Here is a 21,560-nt window from a genome sequence, read left to right on the forward strand (position 1 = left end):
TCTGTTCATTTGCAGGTACAGCATCCTGCTACATTTGATTTATATGGCTCTAGACAACTGTGGATGTTCACTATTTCATACAACCATACTATCTCTCTAATGCAAGGGTACAGCAACATATCCAAATTGTGGGACACACACATTCCAGGTTCAGTACTTTATTACACCCATTTCACTCTCTAGTTGTGGCTGTCTCATTCATTTCATTAGGTACTGACTGCAGTATAACTTTATTCCAGACTGGGTTACGACAATCCTTTCCAACTGACTCACTTATTTCATATGGCAGATTTTAAAAGGGGATGCATTTGACACATGTCTATCCTTTGTAGATTGATTACCACTCCTTTTTAGGCTGAAGCAGTTATCTGATATTTAAAATACAGGTGGAAACTGTCTGTATTTCAGACTTGTTTAATGTTTATTTCTGGATTACAGGCTGCATCACTTATCTAATCTTACAGTACTAGCAGAATCTTTCTTCTAGGCTTATTTGAACTTTATTAATATGTAACAACACTGAACTCTTTTACAATCTGTCTCACTTATATTCTATAACAATTCCAGCAAAATAATTACTAACCTGCCTGGTGGCGCAACCTCACCAGCCTATCAGCATAGGCTCGCTGATTCATAGTACGAACACCTACAGCTGTGATATAAATAAGGTAATATTGGAACATACATCTACATAATATAGGCTAGGATAATTTCTTACATACTTAATTACATGGATACTTACTCAGTAGTGGGGCGTTGGGACTTTGCCGGGCCTCCTGGATCCAACGGTTCAGTTGGTCCTGCTTTCGTCTCTTCAAGTCCGCATGGTGGTGATGGACCTGCTTACCAGTCCTTGGTATACCTGTGGCATTGGTGAGATCATGTGCCAAATGGGTCCATGCCTCTGCCTTGTATGCACCCCAGTGGACCTGGCCCTGCATGAGTTCAGCCTCATGATTGTGGACTAGGAGCCAAACCATATATTTAGACTCCTCAACACCCCACCTCTGTGCTCGAAAGCGACTTCCCTCTCCTGCACCTGCCATACTGACTGCAAATGGGTACCACAATCAGTTATGCTGTGTATTCCCGCCTATGGGGCTTATATATGCCGGTTTTCCCGCACTTATCTGTGATTGGCCATTTTGGATATTTATCAGCTTAAAAAAACCTACTTTGTCATGCTTCTATTTCCATTCATTCCTATATAATTGCTAATACTGTATTTCTCAGTACAACTGTCATGGCTTAGTGGTTCAGTACTTTGACTATGGTGCACAGTATCCTGGGTTTGAGCCTGGGAATTGCTTTTTATTTTATTTTACTACTGTCTAGACAGGCTAGGAGGTGTTTCTGTGTAAGGGTGATTTTGATACAGCTTGCTCAATGTTGCCCGTTGGTAAGCCAGTTGGCACGCTGCGCAGCTCCGCGCAAACGGCTTACGCTGAGTAATGCGTTATTCAGCCATGAGCAACCATATTAGGCTGGTGTAGCGCTGCTTAACTACGGGCAGTCATTTTCAGCGTGTTAAAGTGCCGCTCAACTACGGAGACTCATATTACACCTGTTAAAGCGCTGTTCACCTGCGGGCATTCATATTAAGCCTGTTAAAGCGCTGCTCACCTACGGGCACCCATATTCAGTTCGTTAAAGCCTTGCTGAGCTATGGGCAATTTTGATCCTTTTTTTATTTTTATTATGTCACTTTTGTTCTCAAAAATATGGGCCATTTCCTTACATTTTACTTAAATTATACTTATATATATGTGTCAGGGGATTGTTTCATACTTTATTTTACTAAAAATGAATAATGACGTTGTGGGGGCTGGAACCGTGATTACCTCCTCTTTGGCCAACATCTCTACCGCTAAGCTATTGCTACTTGGTTTGATTTGCATATTTAGATCTTGTATGCTTTACACTGACTGCTAACTGTGGCTGAGCGAAGGGCACACCCACGCAAATGAGCGCACACGTGGGCAAACATTTTGGAAATTATAAAAAAAAAAATTTAAACTGTTATTTTTACGTTTTACATTACAGTTGGCTATATAGACTTTGGGGGCATGTGTAGTGTTGTGTTCGTTGACATTTCTGCAGACTCGCTCGTGGCTGTTTACTTTCAGGACTCTGACTCTTCCGGGGGCGTGTCCCTTTGCAGAACTCGGCATTCGGAGATGCCCCCTACTTTCCTACACAGACCGTGTTAGCCTAGGGTGTGATTCAGCATGTCCTCATGAATATGCATGGCATGCTGACGTCACACCGTTTAACTGCAGCCTCCGTGTAAGACATATTAACTCTTACACGGAGGTTTCCTGAATCCTACCCATTGTAAATATCTTCTTATTTTACATGAGCACAAGTAAAGTGTTATCACTATTACTAATATGCATGTATATTAAGGTGTTTTCCCCAACCACAAGTGGCTTGCTCAAATGAAAACTTATTGTAAAATTCATTAATAATTCACATCTGTTCCTGCTGAATATGCCTAACACTGAATGTACATAAACTGTAATCTATACAATTGATTTCCTGCTGAATATGCATGACACTGAATGTACATAATTGTAACCTATTACTATACAATGTTTCTTGTATATTACTACTTTATTTGTATTTGCTTCTTTTTGTATATTCTTTCTTTTTTGCATTTCTTTATCTTGGAGCTTTTGTCCGTGGGCCTCCACTCAAAATAGGTCTTCTGGACCCAGTGGACTTCCCAGTAATCAAACTGGAAATAAAATAAAAATAATCTCACCTCAGGACATGCACAGATTTTATGTTTGGGACTGAATAATCTCAAGGCAGATTGCAAAATCTGCAGTAACTTTGGCTCCACGACTTTGCAGGAGTGAAAATATAATACTGAAAGACCTTCTTCATTCTTAAGAAATGGAGAAGAGAAGTTGAAATAATTAGTACGTAGGGATATGGATATCCCTTAATTTCTATGCGATTAACAAGGTGTGTTCACAACTCTTCATTGTGTATGGATTGAAATTGGATGATGAGGGCTCTAGTCAAAGCACAAATTGAGATGGCTGTCCTCTTGAACTCCTTATGGATCTAGGGTAGTTAGATTAGGACCCTTACCCACCACATCTTATGATCCTTTCCAGAGCCATTTTTGTAGCACTGAGAGCTTTGGAGCTAAGAGAGTTTCTGGTGTTTTCCGCTTTGGAGCTGATGATGCCTTTGTCAGCACTGACATTCTTGGTACATATGGCATCGACTCACATCCCTGTGGTGTCGAGAATCACTAGGCACAATAGAGTTGAGACTTTCATCTCACTGCCATGTTCAGCACCAACCTCCTATTGCACCTTTCTCAGCATTTATGTCATCAGGATTCAAGGCTTTAGTGCCAAAGACATCCTTGGCAGAAGATGCAGCTTTGGGGTCAAGTAACAGAGCCACATTCTAGTATCAATTATTTTTCAATTGGCTTCGGTCACTTCACCAACTACTTTGGTTCCAGTCACTTTTTTGGTGTAGGTGCTGTATTTTTGGAGATGATTACAAGGCAGCCACTGATGCACATAGCAAGAGAAGATGCACCCTCTACATCTGCTTTCACCTGTGGCATGTTTCAGTTTGGAGCCTTAGCCCTACCATCCACACCTGTCATACTCAGGTCCAAAAGGCCATAGTACAGTCCATCCTTCAGGAGATTACTCATCTGATCACTCAGATGAGTCCACTCCTGGAGGTGCAAGGAAGAGAAGGTGCCGGAACACCTTGACTCTCCAAAAGAGTCTGACACCTCAAATAGAGATCTTGATGAGGGGAAGGATTCCCCACAGTCCACAGCAGAAGACCTCAGATTTGGAGAAGTTCTAAAATTGAAAAGATGGGATCTTTGCCCATTTACCCACTCCCCTTGTGAGAATGAAAAGTTACTTCTGAACAACCATACCAGTGTCTTGGGTGGTCCCTTCACCTGACAGAATGATAGACCTGCTCTTGAAAAGGGTTTGGTGAGAACCCAGTATGGCTCTGCCCATCTTGAGAAAACCAAGCAAGATCCTCCAGCCTCTCAAAGGGGCATTTAACTGGAGTAAAGCCCCACCTGCTGATTTGATTGTAGTATCAGCAACAGCCACCAAAAGGGAATCCTGTGATGAGACCCCAGTGATACAACTACAAGATATGGATTCTAGAGGATAACATTTCAAAACATTGGGATTCATAATGCCAAGTCTTATAATGTGGAGATAGAATGCAGTATATAAATAAAAGAATGCTACCACAACAAACCACTTTATTGACTTGTTATTAAGCAGTTTCATTCCCTAAAAGCATCAGGACTGCATCAGAACAAACAAAGCATATTGCACAAACTCGTTTTAAAAGACCGTGTCTACTATCACATGATCCACGGCACCCAATCAATTAATGCCATTCATGTTTCTCATTAACTCGATTAAAAACCTCATCAGAACAATATAAGTTGGTGCCACCTGTCTTGATCAATCCTTCAGTTTTGAAGTAGATTGACATAATGATTCACTGTTCTGCTAAGTATACAACTTTCATTTTTTTTGGTCATGAAAAACTTTTGCAACACTTGTCACTCAAAAAGCATAGAGATGTATGAATAATCAAAACTATCTGGGTTGTATACTTAAGTTATGTTGCTGTGCAACTTCCTGCCCAAACTTGGTAACTGCTTGACTGCACGACTCGTAAGGCATTTGCACTTTACTTTATTTTAAATGTAGTCTTCTAAATATTTTATAAAGGTCTTGAGGCTGATTAGGTATAAGAAGCTGAGAAGAGTTCAGCATATGCCCTCCCTAGTATCTGTGTGCTCTGCAGTTCTACACTTGTTTAGGCATTGATGTACACTTGATTTGCTGTGAAAGATGCATCGAGTCATAGCAAGTCTGTTCTTTCAGCTGACTTTGCCATTTTATACTTGTAGTAGTGGTTGCTAAGTGGGCGTTTGAAATGATTGCAGTCAGAAATTACATTTTCATCAGTGTTTTTACAGAAATGTACCATTCTAATGTTTTAACTTAACTTTTCTCTTTCTGTTACAGGGCTAACAAATTTGACCTAATACGTCGTCTTATTATTGAAGAAGACCCTACATTTTTTCCTATTGTTTCTCCTGATAGCTGTAAAAATGAGCACAAGACTGAAAGCAGTACCAACATTCTCAAAGATGTGTTGCAAAAGCGGTATGTGCCAACTGGTATACTTTCTACTGTAATAGCAATTTGTTTTTGTGCCATGCAGTTAACGTAATAAGTCACAGTTTTGATTAAATTGCTGTCTGCAAAATGCATTGTGAGAAATTGTGTTTACTACATTCTACAACTGAGGACTATGTTTGAGACAAAACTTTCTGGTCAGAATGGCTTTGTGCATTTAGAAGGAAGTCCTGAGAATTTATTATTTTAAAATAATAAGTCTTGGGTTGGGAACTTGAATAAAATACTGATCTAGTTACTGTATGTGAAGGATGTATAAAGGAAGTTCGTTCTGAAAAAACTTTTCTAGTGGGATACTGAAAGGTTGCATCATGCAATGAAATGAAAATGTGTATTTTTTTTCAGATGATACAGAGATTTACAGAAGAGTTGATACTAAAGGGGAGATTTGAAAGGGGCAAGAAAGATTTGGTAGGCCTAGAGAAATAGTGAGATGTTTGGAAAACTTACATTTAATAGAAAGAAGTATAATTCACCCGAGCAATAAACAAAACAAAATAATACAACACACGAGACCCATAATCCTGAGGTATTCCCTTGCAGCGACCAAAGTCTGAGTGGAAAACCTTAGAAATCGATATAGATCTATGTTTTACTGTGGAAGAAAAGCTCTTTCAACTGAGGTGTCCAGCTGACACCTGAAAAACACAATTCTCTGCAAAAAGAGTCAAAAAGGACTTTTGAATGTTCTCTTACAGAAGCTGGGATTCTCAGAGATCTCTCACCCAAGTGACAGAGTCCTGCCACTTTCAAAAAGACTCTGCAAAGATATACAAGTCATCTAAATATGGGAAAAAAATTGATGCCCTGTAGATTGCAACGAGCTACAAGTGGAGCTAGCCACTTGGAGAACGCCCTTAGTGTAGTGGATAGTCTAGGGTGAAGCAGAGAACTGATAGTGAACCAGACACACAAACCTTAAACACCTGAAGTCTGGATGAAAAGGAATGTGATGATAAGCATCTTTTAGATGCAGTGTTACCAGGATACTTGAATGAGAAAGAAGAGGTAACAGATTGTGAAATTAATTAATTTAGAAGTTAGGCACTGTCTGAAAAAAGGTCTAAGAAGAAAGATCCAGAACTGATCTCCAATCATCTTCTTTCTTTGGTCCTAAAAATATCCTTGAACAAATACCTTTCCCAACTTGGGAAGGAGGAGCTGGTTGTATCACTCCCTGGAACAGCATGTAACAAATCGCAGGTGGAAATAAATGTCTGGTCTGTAGGATGAGGAATAACTCCCTGGCAAGGAGGGATATCCTCTCACTGCCATCTTTACCCTCGATTAGTGATCTTTAGAACCCGGTTGTGTGAAACTATCTGTTGCCAAAGAGACAAGTGGTGTTTCAGACTTTCTGGAGGAGAAAAAGTACTGCCAGATTTGGAGGAAGGAAAACAATCCCTCAAATAGTCAAAGTGAGTAATTGGACTGTCCTTGGATTGGAGGAGGGTTCCTGAATTGGTTTTGGAACAGCCTTGCTTTTATGCCAGAATTGGATAAGGGGTTAGAGAAGCTAAAACTTGAAAAAGGAGGGCAGAATTTTTTTTCAGATTCCCTAACTTAATTTACTCCTTTCATCACACTTATTGATCAGCAGCAAAGAAACCAAAAAGTGAAGCACTATCCAAAAGAAAAATTTAAATTTCATTATTCACATCCTCTTGGGAGTTCTGAGAATGCAGCCAGGCAGACTTGATCAAAACAGTACCAGAGGCCATAGTCCTGAAAGAATTGTCAGCCGAGTCATGCACACATTGTAAATAGAGAGCTGTGACTAATGCAGTAGAATAAACAAAATAATTTAAAGCAGATTTTTCCATACAAGACGAAACTGCAGACCAAACATTCCTCATACTTTCACAATTAGTCAGAATAGACGTTAACATGTGAGCTTGACAGTTCAAAATTCTGAAAATCAAAGTGGCAATAGCATAAACTATTTTCCTATACCCATCGATAATCTTCCCATTGTTATCAGATGGAGTAGGATGGGAGTTGACTATTTGGCAGCAGTAGGATTAACTAAAACCATAGCTGCTGGGTCAGGTTTCTGATGAGTGTAAAAGACTGCTGAACTTTATACATTCCATGTACCTTTTTAGAGCAGCAGGGTGACTATCAGGAAAATTACAGGCAGACACACACACATCCTCCAAAGCTGACAGAATTAGAGGAATTGTTTAAGGTTCAAGAAATTCCTTCTGTCTTGGCTCATAAAATTTTCTGGGGGACTGAGAAACCTCAGTGTACTCACACTAAAAACACTGACACATTCTGGAAAAGTTTCAGAGAGAGAGGAACCCCAAAGGGATCATCAGAAACAGCTGTCCTCTGAGCTTGAATCAGAAAACTGAGGAAAAGACCTGTATCTGTCCCTTCATCTTCCTGTCCAAATTCAGAATCTTGAATCTTTTCAGGAAAAGAGGTATTATTCTTTCTTTTACCATAAAGCAGTAAATAAGGATGAAAAGCCTGAAAAAAACCCTGAGCCAGACTCAGTGAAATACTTATGAGGAAATTTAAGGAGGAGTAGATACATGTATACTTTTCTGTTTCCTTTTGTTAGAAAAAAAATGGCAGCAGCAGCTTCCCCAGGGTTGAGCGCAGTATTCTGACAAAACAGAGATGCCTTCCCTGTTCTCTGTCCCAAGACCAACAAGGGTTGCTGTCCCTTGGCCGTTGAGGGGAACCCAACAGCTACAGAGGATGTGGCTAATCCTTGATCCGTAGTGGTTGTAGGTGCTATGCTAGAGAGATCCGGGGTAAAATGTGAGTGATCTGAGGTGCAACAAATGGATACAGCAGAGTCGCCCACCTCTGGCTGAGGCAAATTGCTAACTGCTGTGGTGGCAAAAGCCATTTGCTTAACTTTTACATTTTGTGGCTGGAAGTAGTAGTGACTATGGGACTAACTGTTTCTTCCATGGTCAAGCCAAAAATAATGCGTTCTATTCCTCTGTTGCAGTATTCTTTACATGAGGAAGTTGCCTGCCTCAGCGATCCAATGTCAACCAGTATACAAAAGACTTTTACTACTTAGAGGTGTGTGGTGTAGGTCAGTGTGTGAGATATACCTTTAAGAGGCTTTCCAGTGAGTCAGTAGTGCATATAAGTACTGAGCATGTGGAAGCAAGAGTGCCATTTTTGAGTGACTAGCCAGAGTGATACCATGCAAGTATGTAGTTATTTAGTTAGGTTAGATAAGTTTGTTTATGTTTAATGTTCCTGCTATCCATCCTGATGTATTTGTATACAGTAAACTACTTAAATGAACACACAAGCCTCAATGTCACTTTAATGCCCAAAAGAAAGACACTAAACTGGGCATAAATCCCTATGTCACAAGATGGATGACCAACTGGCTCACTGACAGAACCCACACAGTAAAAGTAGCTGACTCCAAATCCGACTTCAGACCAGTGACGAATGGAGTACCACAGAGTTCGGTCCTACGAGTGGAGTACCACAGAGTTCGGTCCTGAGTCCTCTCCTGTTCAGCATCTACTTCTCTGAAGTGCAGGCCAACACAGTGGGCCTTTGGCTAACAAAGTTTGCAGATGACTGCAAACTGGGAGCCATAATCACCTAATGATGTAGACTTTCTACAAAAGGGCCTCACAGAGACAGATGCTTGATGTCAAAGTTATGGCCTCAAGCTCATTGCCAAGAAGTGCATTGTCATCCCCTTTGGGAAAAACTCGGTACCTATGAACTACCACATAGGTGGTAGCTCACTAAACACTGAAAGTGTGATAGAGACCTTGGGACACAGGTGGACAGTAGTCTCTCCTTTGATAACCACATTGCCACAGTAGTCAGGAAATCCTTCTACGTGGCACACCTCATCACAAAAGGGTTCTCCTCTAGAAAAAAGGAGGTCATTGTTCGTCTCTGTACTCATCCCTCATCAGATCCATTATAGAGTACAATGCCTCATTTGGCTTGTATCTCACAGACACCTACAACAATTGGAAAGGCCACAGAAATAACTAACTGAGGATTACTGACCTAAAACAGATGCCATATGCAGACCGTCTCAAAAAACTCCAGCTCTACTCCATCACATGTTGCCTACTCAGAGGTGATTTCTGCCTAACATACAAAGCTATGTCAAACTCAGAGCTGTTGGACATGCTACACTTAAAGAAATCTCAGTCTCTCCAAACCACATGCTGCAGGGACCTAAACCTTGTCACCACAGTAAACAGAACATGGTGGAGGGATCGATGCCTGTCCCAGAGACTTCCCATACTCTGGAACAAACTACCCATTCATGTCAATCAAAGCTCCTCATTGGCCCTCTTTAAGAAAAACCTTGACGACTGGATAGGAAATAGAGAATTCACCCTGGGGATCACTTCTGTGGCACTGCTTGACAGAGAGGGACAGGAAAATAATTTTCTTGAGTGGCAAAAGCCAGGGAACCTTTTTGGCTAGGCTTGTATAGGCCCCAAGGCCAGTAGCCTAGTACCTACCTATGAACCTAAGAAGAGTGATAATGTGTCCTAATGGGATCCAGAGTTACAGCCATGAGGCAACAGGTTAAAGTTGGAGGAATATGAAGGAGTGGATCATTCCCTACTGCTCAAATGACTTGCAAAACAGATCAGAAACAAATTCCAGGTACTAAAACTGGCTTAAATGATTTCTTTTGCTACAAATATAAAACAAAGCACTCGGAACTCTCAAAACAAATTTCTTATCAAAGCATCTGAAACTGCGACATATTGATAAAAATATTTGAAATAATTATGAACACATTTGAAACAATATCCGATTCACATAAAATGTACAAAAAAGAGAAACGACCCTATCCTGTCTGATGTGAAAGCCCTTACCAATTAAAGTGTGTGTTTTTATACTTCTGCCTGGCTTCTTCACCACATTTTTGTAGTTGGACTCTTCCTTCGATGTACCTAGTCTACATACTTTCCTTAGATGGACTTTTCTTCTGAGGCACTCAGTTCTGACGGTGTGTGTGTACATCACTTTTATGGCCTACATCTGACAGCAGCCTACGTGTGATATACCACCCACCTCTAAGTAGTAAAAGTCTTTTGTATGCTGGCTGATGGGTCGTTGAGGCAGACAATTCCCTCATGTAAAGAATACTGCAACAGAGAAGAGGACAGCTATTGTCATGGTAAGAGTTTACACGACTAATCTATCATTCCTTGGAAAAACAGACGGCAAAAGACTGTAAGATTTACATGTCTTTAAAAATCACTTTTTCCACACAAAACACAGTAAATAAAGTAAAAAGTAAAATAAACAATTTATCTACAGGAAAACATGTTTTTTTAAATCTTTAAACAACTTTTAAACTGACAGGAAAAAGAGTAGTCTTGTTTAAAAGTACAATACAGTCTCATGATAGTCCATCAAAACACAAACTCCTAACTTTAAAATAACTTTCTTGAAGAGGAAAGCATTAATAATAAAACTAATCGATTCAAAGTTTTTTTTTCTCTGAAGGGAACATATCTGCCCAGCAGAGAAACGGCACACGCCAACTGTCGATCTTCAAAACCTGTATTGTCCAAACGGCGAAGTCCAGAACGCTACAATACGCCAATAACCTCACGAATAAATGATGTGTTCCATAAGACCACTGGCAAAAAAACTGGTAAAGGAGTCATAAAATCTGTTTTATTCCATAAAGTAAAGCGCTTTCACTCACTAAACCGTGAGCTTCCTCAGTACATTCAAATTGTAATTCCTACTAATTTAAATACATCTATTTGGCGCCAAATTCCCATTCAAATTCTTAAAGCTGTATGCTACTATCAAATACCTATCGTTTTTAAAAAAAAACTATTTTACCAACATAACAAAACAGTACATACACCAAAATAAAAATATAAAAATGTTATCAACAATAAATACTGTTTGTATGTAATAAAATTTACAACTTCCATCAATTCATAATCTCTAATAATTTGACTGATATATAGTCATTTAATCCTGGTGGTGACGTGGCATCCGTCAGTGTCTGCCAACAGGTCTCTTTGTATGCCAACATACTCTTAATGTTTCCACCCCTCGGATTGCTTGCTACAGTTTCTAATATAGCAAGCTTAAAATGATGGTTGTCTCCTTTGCTAATAATATGTTTAGCCAAAGCATTTTTATAGTCTTTATTCCTTATGCTATATAGGTGAGAATAAATTATTTTCCTGAAATTTTGCTCTATTTTACCTATATAGAATGAAGGACAGACCATGCATTTGGCTAAATAAACTAACATTTTCGTACTGCAACTTCCCCGTTTAAAAAATACTTTCGTCCTATTATAATTTTTTTAAATTATCTCTGTTTCGTCATTGATCAGGCTACATTGGTGGCATGTGCCACATTTGTTTGTATGTGTAGAATTTACTGTCTTCCTTCTTTTGTAACCTGTCTCTAACATCCTTTTCAAATTTTGACCCATCTTGTAAACAAATGTCGGTCTAGGACCTAATATCTCTGACATTTCTTCATTAGTTAATAATGTATGCCAATATTTGCTCATATCTTTAATCTGATTACTAAACGGACCGTATTCTATAATGCAAGCTCTACTAAATGGCTTAATATTTGTACTGCTGTTCTTAACATTGTCACTGTCCGGAACAATGTTGTATTTCATTCCTAGCAATGGCACATATTTCTTTCCCCATTGCTCTATCACATATGAGCTCACTTTCTTCATCATATCTTTATTATATCCTCTTTCACTAAATAATGACGTTATATATTGCACTTCATCTAACATATCTTGGTAATTTGAGGTCATCCTAACTGCCCTGATACATTGTCCCTTGTAAATGTTTCTCTTGGACTTCATTGGATGATTGCTGTCATAATCAATATACGAATTGGTAAAGGTCTCTTTTCTATATATATTCGACTTGAAAATATTGTCCTTTCTTGTAACCACTGTGTCCAAATAAGCCACCCCTGTTTTACTACTCGTAGAAGTAAACTTCAAGAAGTCACTACTTTGGTTCGAATATTCCAAAAAGTTATTAAAAGTACGCTGATCACCCTCCCATATGATATATATATCATCTAAAAATCGTGAGTAATATTTTATATTACCAAAAAACTCACTGTTAAATATGGTATTCTCCTCCCAGTCCAACATTACCATATTTGCATAGTTGGGGGCACATGCTGCCCCCATAGCTACACCCTTGGTTTGTTTGAGCATACTCTGTGTGTGTAGTAAAGATCTGAATGGCTTGGCACTCAGACTTGTATTTTAATCTGTTCAACTTAAGTTGCTTATAGTTTTGCGAACATGGAAAGTGCCCTGAAGTTTTGTAAGATGGCTGGCTGTTATATCCTTTGCAGGATATAATCCCATACAGCTAAGGCTACTACAGTGGTGATCAATATGATGAACATCAACAGTGTTGCATGACTTGTATGTACTAAATTCTGTTTACAGAATGACTGAAGCAAATTAATACACACTTTTTAAAGAAAAGAGGATGGAAAGTAAGATAAGTGTTTAAGGACCTCATGGAAAGAAATTTCTAAGGTGGATGCACACTGAGTAACAGCTTAATTTTATTTCTCCCATTGTGAAAACAGAAACTCAGAAAAGAGAGCCAATGAATTTGTCGTATTGGAGAAATTCCAGTTACTGGCTAGTAAGTGCACTGCCTGGATGGTAGTAAGGAAGAAATTTAGAGAACCTTAAAGAAAATCAAACACAGGAGGTGAGGAAAAGACACTGGCTTGGAAGAATCCTGCAACTGTTTCAGGAAAAAACAGTTCAAGCTCCAGCTTTTGTGTAAGACATGAATTCCAGTAATCTAGAGGAAAAAGATAAGTCAAGATCTGAAGTAGGCAGACTTCATTTGTCTGCAACCTGTGGGTATCGGATCCGACTTCGGATCCGAGCCGGCATTTCAAAAGCTTAGGATCCGAGCTCCTAGCTCCTCCCTCTACCCATAATCCCCTGCCAAGCCCTAACTGACCTAAGATTTCGTTTGCCGCGTTTCATGTAGCAACGGACTCCTCAAGCTCCTGGCAGTTAAATTGTTCAGATAAGTTTTTTGACAAAAAAACTAACATTTTACTCTTTATTTAGTTCGCGTGTGTGTGTGTTAGGCTTTCCTCTCTTTACTTTAATAATTTTTTTCTTCGGGTTTGCGTAGTTTTGTGTGTTTGTTAGCTGTGTGTGTTAGGCCTGTTAGGGCTTAGTATGGCAGAAGCCCATAAGGCAGTTTTTTCAAAATGTACCGAGTGTGGTCACAAGCTGTCCCCAGCTGATGGCCACACTCGGTGCGTTAAATGCTTGGGGGTTGAACACCTGTCTTCTGGTTGTACCATATGTGCAGGGTTCAACCCCCGAGCTTTAAGGGAACGGAGGTCGAAGCTTGTTCTGGCGGGACTTCTCCCTCCAGATGCGGCTTCGGCCTCTGCCCCTGCTAGCCAGCAGCCTTCTTTGGGTGCTGCGGTCTCCCCTCCCCCGGCAGGGACTCAGCCTCCCACCAAGAAGCCGGAGGAGAGGGAGACCACCAGGGAGAAAGAGAGACAGAAGGAGAGACACAAGGAGAGGCACCACAAACGGCGGGCCGAGACTTCAAGCTCGGCCCCTCCGTCTAAGCGGGCCTGTCTTGTGTCTTCTAGATCTCCTCCTCCCCGGCTCCATTCCCCTCGGTTCTCTTCCGGACCCGAGGAGGAGGAAACTAGCCCTTCAGTGAGGTCCCCGAGGCGGCTCTCTAGGTCCGCTTCTGTGGCCTCATCTAGATCCACGTTCTCAATGTCAGAAGCAGACATGGACCGGATGATGAGGCGTTTCATCCAGGCCCAGATGCAAATGGGAGTGCTCTTAGCCCCCCCCCAACCGGGAGGGGCTTCGACCCCATTTTTCACCCCCTTGGCTCCTTCACCAACCCGTCTCAGAGAGACCGGCTCTCCCTCAGCCTTCGACGTAGTGGAAAGGGCACTGTTGAGGACTACCGCACCCCCGGTCCCTGCCGCGGCTCCACCCCACACTCCCTTACAGCTGGGCCAGGCTCCCATCAGCCGGTCCCAGGGACAGCCCGCTTCGATGTCCCAAGTAGTTCCTTTGGAACATCTGGCAGCTGAAGAGGACTCCTCGGACACTCCCCCCCGAGGAAGTGCCTCGGAAGCGTAAGTGTAAAAGGAGACACGTGGACTCCCCTGAGTCCATTACCGAAGACAGACTTGGATGAAGGAGAGGGCTCCCCAAGGTCACCCCCGGAGGATGTCTCCTTTGGAGACATTATGGAGATGCTTAGAATCAGGGGGGGGGGGTGGTCTGCCCCCAAGGCCTCCTCAGACGAGTCTGTGTTCTTGGAGGCATTCGAGGCGGGCCCATCTACCTCTTGGGTGTCCCCTCCTGCCGATCCTCTGGTGGACCTTATTTCCACCAGAGCATGGAAGGATCCGGACACTGTTGAGCCTGTCCCCAAGCGCCCGGATCGAATCCTGAGCCCACCGGTGGACCGCACTCATTGGAGCCAAAGGCCCCCCAGTAGATGCAATGATGATGGCCGCAGCCACAAAGAGGGAATTAGCCCAGGAAAGTCCCTCTATGCATCCTCCAAGCAAGGAGTCCAGCTCGATGGATCGCATTGGGAAGCGAGTTTTTAGTTCAGCAACCTTCTCTTTGAGAGCGCTGAACTACATGGCACATGTCATCAGGATGCAACGGAACCTGATTAAAGAGTACGCGGCATCTCCCCCAGAGTCCATGTCGGCGGAGGACAAGCACGTGTACTCCACCCGTATGGCCACTCTCAGATCAGTTTCTAATACTTCTATGCAGCTACTTTCTCATGCAACTGAGGGAGCCGCTAGAGCTAGTGGAGCGGGCCTCGTCATGAGGAGTCAGGCCTGGCTCCATCACTGTGATTTTGCAGAGCCTTTCAAAGCGACCTTCGCAAATGCCCCCTTTGATGGTTCTGCCCTATTTGGCAAAACTGTTCGCGAAATGTTAGTCCAGAGCGAGAAGGACGGGAAGACGCTGTCTGCCGTCGGAGTCCGCTTCTCAGCTCCCCAGAGGTCCTTCTCGAAGAACCAAAAGGGACAGAAGAAGATGTGGTTCCTGAAGTCGCAGCAACCCCAACCTGCTCCGGACAACCAGTCCTTCCGTGGCAGAGGAGGACAGGGAGGTCGCCGCCCTAGAGGCAGACGGGCTCCTAGGAACGTTGGGTCCAGAGAACCTTTCTCTGACAGACCCACGCAACAGCCCTGAAGGGTTGCCCGACTGTCCATCTTTGGAGGCAGTCGGGGGGCATTTTTCGAAGCACCTGACATCTTGGGAGTCAATCACATCAGATCGTTGGGTGCTTCGTGTGATATCCAGAGGTTATGCCATTCCCCTGAGCAAAATCCCCAGATCCCGAAGCCTCCCCGATGTACCACCCGACCAAAGGGAGGCAGCAGCTGTCGAAATCGAGCAGCTGTTAGAAAAAAGAGCCATCCAGCGCGTCCCCCGAGATCAGACCGGATCAGGGTTTTACTCCAGGTTCTTTTTGGTGCCAAAGAAAACGGGGGACTTAAGACCGATCTTAGACCTTTCCCTGCTGAACCTGTCTGTAACCAAGCAAAAATTCCGGATGGTCACTCTACAATCTATTTTCCCCCTTTTGCGGGAAAACGATTGGATGTGCTCTATCGACCTCAAGGACGCGTACTACCACATTCAGATGGACAGACGGTCCAGGAGGTTCCTTCGCTTCCGGCTGGGAGCCAGCCACTACCAGTTCAGGGTCCTTCCCTTTGGTCTCACCTCTGCCCCCAGGGTGTTCACCAAGGTACTAGCAGTGGTAGCGGCCCACCTGAGACTCCAGGGAATACAGGTCTTTCCATACCTGGACGACTGGCTCCTCACAGCATCATCAAGGCATCTACTGTGCTCAGCCAGGAACTATTTCCTCCTTCTAGCCCCGCGGCTGGGCATCACCATAAACATGGAAAAATCCTTACTGCATCCCATGCAACTTATAGATTTCATAGGAGGAAGGTTGGACACAAAATCAATGCGGGCCTTCCTCACTCCAGATCGACTGTCCAGCCTGAGGTGTCATATCACAGCCGTCCTGCAACCGTTTCCGATGGCGGCTTCGGTCCTGAGGGCCCTGGGTTCAATGGCAGCAGCTATTCCACTTCTCCATGCTCGCTTACACATGCGGGTCCTTCAATGGACCCTACAGGTCCAGTGGTCTCCGCTGTACTCTTCTCTCAACAAGCCCGATAGCTATCAGCAAAGCATGCAGGGACTCCCTGTTTTGGTGGCTTCATTCGGCGGAACTCCTAACAGGGAGACCCTTTTGTGCAACCTTCCCCCTAGCCACTGTGACCACGGACGCTTCTCGCCTCGGGTGGGGGGGGCATTCTGCGGGCAAGATTGTCCAAGGCACGTGGAACAGTTCAGAGACCTCGTTGCATATAAATGTCCTGGAGATGAGGGCGGTGCTCTTAGCGTTGCAAGCACTTCACAGCCTTCTCCCTGCGGGGACTATTGCGATTCAGACAGACAACATGTCTGTAGTCTGGTACATCAACAAGCAGGGGGGAACCAGGTCCTATCCCCATTGTCGAGAGGCCATGAGAGTCTGGGAATGGGCAATCTCCACCAAACGCTTTCTTGTAGCAATGCACATTCCGGGAAGGTCCAACATCCTTGCGGACAAACTCAGTCGCACCATTTTTTCTCCTCACGAATGGTCTCTCAATCCTCTAGTAGCGAAGAAGATTTTTGCCGTCTGGGGGCAACCCTGTTGCGATCTTTTTGCTTCTCACTCAAACGCCAAATGCGACAGTTTCTTCGCTCTGCTTCCCCCACCTGGGGAACCCCCGAGAGACGCACTGGTGCATGCTTGGCCTCCCAGTCTCCTTTATGCTTATCCTCCACTACCTCTAATGCAGAGGCTATTGCAGAAAGCCAACAGTTTGGGGAGCAGAATGATTCTCATTGCCCCGTTCTGGCCTCGTCAACCTTGGTTCCCTTATGTATGGTCTCACAAAGTGAATCCGCCTTGGATTCTAGATCCTATCCCGGATCTCATTTCCCATCCTCAAGGGCTCCCGATTCCGAATCTACACACCTTGAGATTGGCAGCCTGGCTGCTCCACTTCCATCCTTGATTAGGACTCCTGGTATCTCGTCACCAGTCAAGGCCATTTTAGTGGCGGCTCATAAACCTTCCACTAGGAAGGTTTACCGGAGCAAATGGAAAAGGTTTTCTATTTGGGTGATTCAGAACAATATTGATCCTTTTTCTGCACCTATGTCTGCGGTACTGGACTTCTTAACAGACCTCTTTCATCAGGGGGCCAGTTCTTCCACCGTAAAGGTACAAATGGCAGCGATTTCCCATTATCATGTGGGTCATGAGTCAGCTCCCCTCATGACTGCAAAACTTTGCAAGACCTTTCTTAAAGGAGTTTTTCTGTTGAGGCCCCCGGTCAAAGAAGCTGTGCCACCTTGGGACCTATCTTTAGTCCTACAGGCCCTTACTGCTCCTCCCTTTGAGCCTGCAGCTTCTGTAGATCTAAAGTATCTTTCCTGGAAGACTGCCTTCTTGGTAGCCATCACCTCAGCCAGAAGAGTGTCGGAACTCCAGGCTCTATGCGTCAAACCGCCTTACCTCTTCCTCAGGACCAATCCTTCTTTTCTTCCAAAAGTTTCTTCGGAATCTAATATTAACCAATCAATCAACTTACCTGTTTTTTTTTCCCCAACTATAAAAACAAAGGAGAATATAAGCTGCATTCTTTAGATGTTCACAGACAATTGCGCTTCTACATTCACAGAATGGCTGGTCATAGACAATCAGATCAACTGTTCGTCTCCTTTGCTAAATTTGCTATGGGCAAAGCAGTCTCCAAAGTCACACTGTCGAGATGGCTTGCTAATTGTATTTTGCAGGCTTATGACACCTCAGGTAGGCCTGCTCCTCAAAGGATTACAGCTCACTCTACTAGGGCAGTTTCCACTTCAGCCGCTTTTAAGTCCCGAGTGCCATTGGATGATATTTGTGCAGCAGCCACTTGGGCCTCGTCTCATACCTTCATTTCTCATTATAAGGTGGATGTTGTTTCCAGAGGGAGAGCATCCTTTGGCTCTGCGGTGCTCCGGAACATCCTTCCATGATGGCCGCCCAAGATTTAGGTAGCTGGGGACTCTGTCCCACAGGTTGCAGACAAATGAAGTCTGCCTACTTCAGATTTAGAAGTTATGTACTCACCATAACGTTCCATCTGAGTAGGTGACTTCATTTGATGCAACTCATCCCTCCATCCCCCTGACCTATATAGAGTAAGAGTTTATTCCTGTGTTCAGGTATTTTTATACTAGTATTCACTAGGCAAACTCAATCTGAGGTCAGTTAGGGCTTGGCAGGGGATTATGGGTAGAGGGAGGAGCTAGGAGCTCGGATCCTAAGCTTTTGAAATGCCGGCTCGGATCCGAAGTCGGATCGGATACCCACAGGTTGCATCCAAATTAAGTCACCTACTCAGATGGAACATTATGGTGAGTACATAACTTCTAATTTGCTCAAAGATGATTAAAGTAAATGAAGCACGGAAAGTGTATATAACAAACAGAAGTCTGGAAAAAAATAGAAGAAGCTTTAAACAGATATTCAGATGTGCTGATGAAACATCAACAATCAGAGATTGGAGTGAAGAAAAGGCTGGCTGAGTATGAGATTGCTCAAGAGGAGGGTGTTCTAAAAATGGGAGAATTAGGAGACAGAGCATGTAGGGAAAACCTGATATTTTCTGCTGTACCAGAGAAACTGGAAGGAACAGAGTATATTAATTTTATGAAAGCACAAATACACAACTGGGCTAGTATTCCACAAAATGAATTGTTAATTGAAGTGGCACATTGTGTGTGTTTCAAACCTGGCCATGAGAAAGCAGCCAAATCCAGAAAGAGCGGATTCTGACAAAACTGTGTCAAAAGGGCAAAGTACTAGAAGTTGGAGACAGTAGAGTGTTTGTGTAAAACAAAAAATGATTACTCGCTGTACACCAGGCAAAATAGGAGCAAATTTATTCCAGCAATCAAGGAATGTCGAGAGGCAGGTGTTAGATTCAAGTTGCTGCATTCTTGCATCCAGCTATCTTCAGAATATTTTTCCAGGAGGATTTTGATGCAGAACATAATGAGGAAATACAAAAGTTTGTGCAACAAAAAGTGTACTATTAAAAAGAAGGGGGAACTCTGCTTTTTATTCTTCTGATAATAAAGCTCATAGAGAGACTATGCCAGTGAAACTTTCTAGTGTTCCAAGGAAAAATACTTGAGAGATGCAGAAAAGCACAGGAATTGACTAGAAGAACTGGGAGTATATTGGAACTGAACCAGAAACTGGAGTTGGTAGATAGAAAGCAACAGGAAGAAAACCAGCAGCTCAGAAATTAATGAATAAATATTGGATTACAAAGCATCAATCACATTTAAGAAATATGTCTGAATAAGAAAAAAATGACTTTTTTTTTACTTTGTTGCAATTGTAGGGGACTCCAAAGCATTTGCTGTACTTCATGTCATTAATGTTTGGAAGACCATTAAAATATATGGAAGGGGGAAAGAGATAACTGTAAGTAAAACATTTTTATTCTTAACAGTATTATGAAACATTTTATGGCATAAACTGCACCATTGTGTATGGTATAGTATGTTCAGTTATGTTTGTGTGTTGTAAGGCTACTAAAGTAAACAGGTGCCCATTTTTTTCTTTTTTTTCTTTTTAAGAAATGTAGGCATTACAATGAAAAAAAAAAAAGAGGAGAAAGCCTGGACAAAACCATGTCTAAGATAATTAGCTGTAATCTTAGGTTGTTGGGGATGGGGTAGAAAGGCGTACAGGTCATGATATAAGTAAAGTTAATGTGGTCTTTCTTACTTTTACATGGGGAAATGACTGGGTTAAGGCCTATGACTTGATCTGATACGTTTTAAGTAGAAGTAAGTAAATAAGAGAAGACTAAATGTAATAAAGTTTCCTTTTAGCAAATAGATGTTCACAATGTAACATGAGAAACTTGTAGCTGAAGGCAACTGTATATCTCGTTCTTGTGTTTCTAGGAAGATAAGCTGAGGGGGCAGTGCTTTATTAAGGCAAAATGTTAATGCATTCTGAAAGCATTCAAGTTGTTTTCTACATCTGAGAGAAAAATTAGAATAAGACAAAAACAGATCGTACTTGGTTTAAGTAGAAGCAAAGGCCATGCCATGTGTCACAGCATGCATAACCTTAATGATAGGTCAGTTAAAACCTGGAAATGTAGCTGTCAATCTGGGACAGTTGTTCTATTAGGATGGTTAAACTTCATTATTTGAAGATGTACATAGTTACATAGTATTTGTATTCAGTTAGTAGATAAAGAAAGGGGGTATTCTGTGGGTGTGTTTTTTTTTTTTTGTTCAAGAGTTTTCATTAAAACAAAAAAAATCCTGTAGATGCGACACAGGTTCAAATGAACATGACAAGAAACAACTGTATAAAAGTTCAACCTACCAAACAGTGCATGTATGTAACACAAAAGATGAAAATAGAGATTTGTTTTGAAAAAAAGTTGTTGTACATAACAGATTGCAACAATAACTTTTTATCATAATGGCAGCACTTTCCATGTTCTCTTGGAACATAAATGGTATCTCAGGTGTATACAAAAAAAGATAGAGTAATGAACTATATAAATAAATGCAGAATGTAAATAGCTATGCCGCAGGAGATGCATGTGAACTGATCATGTGAATTTGATATAGAAAGGATTTCAGGATGCTCATTCAGCAGAATATTTTGGACAAAGAAAAGGGAAGTACTTAAATGATTTGATAGAGGAGCTCCAGTAGTAATGGAAGACGAAGAAAAAGGTAATGGTAGATTTGTGGTAGTAAGGGGCTACTGGCAAGGGAGGAGGATTATGCTGGCATATATTTACATTCCGCCTAAAACTGCTACAGTGGAGCTTAAGAAAATTCTGGGATAAATAATCAGCTTTCAGCAGGGAATATTTTAAGTGGGGACTGGAATTTGATTTGCAACAGTGATGATGTCTGGGGGTATAGAAGGGAAAATATAGCAAAGGAGGGTAGATTTTTAAAGAAATTTCTGAACATATTTGGTATGGAAGATGTGAATTCAGTAGTAGGAACTTGAGAATTTATGTATTGTTCCTTAAGGTACAGCAACTAGGTTAGTCTAGACAGAAATTACGTCACACATCAACATGTGCATTTAAATTAAAGTTTTCGTGTGCATCCAATAACTATTTCATATCACACACCAATAATAACTAAGATAAAAATACAAGGTAATGAAGTGAAAAATGAGACACTGGCGCTTC

At 42.1% G+C, this 21,560-nt stretch overlaps 1 protein-coding gene across 1 annotated transcript in view; it reads left to right on the forward strand.

The window, feature by feature from the left end:
- LOC122791413 (fatty acid amide hydrolase-like) overlaps nt 1–21,560 on the forward strand; it is a 1,249,544-nt gene that overhangs the window by 130,105 nt on the left and 1,097,879 nt on the right. The window contains exon 4 of the mRNA XM_044059161.1: nt 5,049–5,189. Within this exon, the coding sequence (XP_043915096.1) occupies nt 5,049–5,189 (141 nt within the window). The remainder of the gene's footprint in view (nt 1–5,048; nt 5,190–21,560) is intronic.

This window comes from Protopterus annectens, chromosome 17.part0 (assembly GCF_019279795.1).
Source record: "Protopterus annectens isolate FY-2018-M chromosome 17.part0, PAN1.0, whole genome shotgun sequence".
Taxonomy (NCBI): Eukaryota; Metazoa; Chordata; order Ceratodontiformes; family Protopteridae; genus Protopterus; species Protopterus annectens.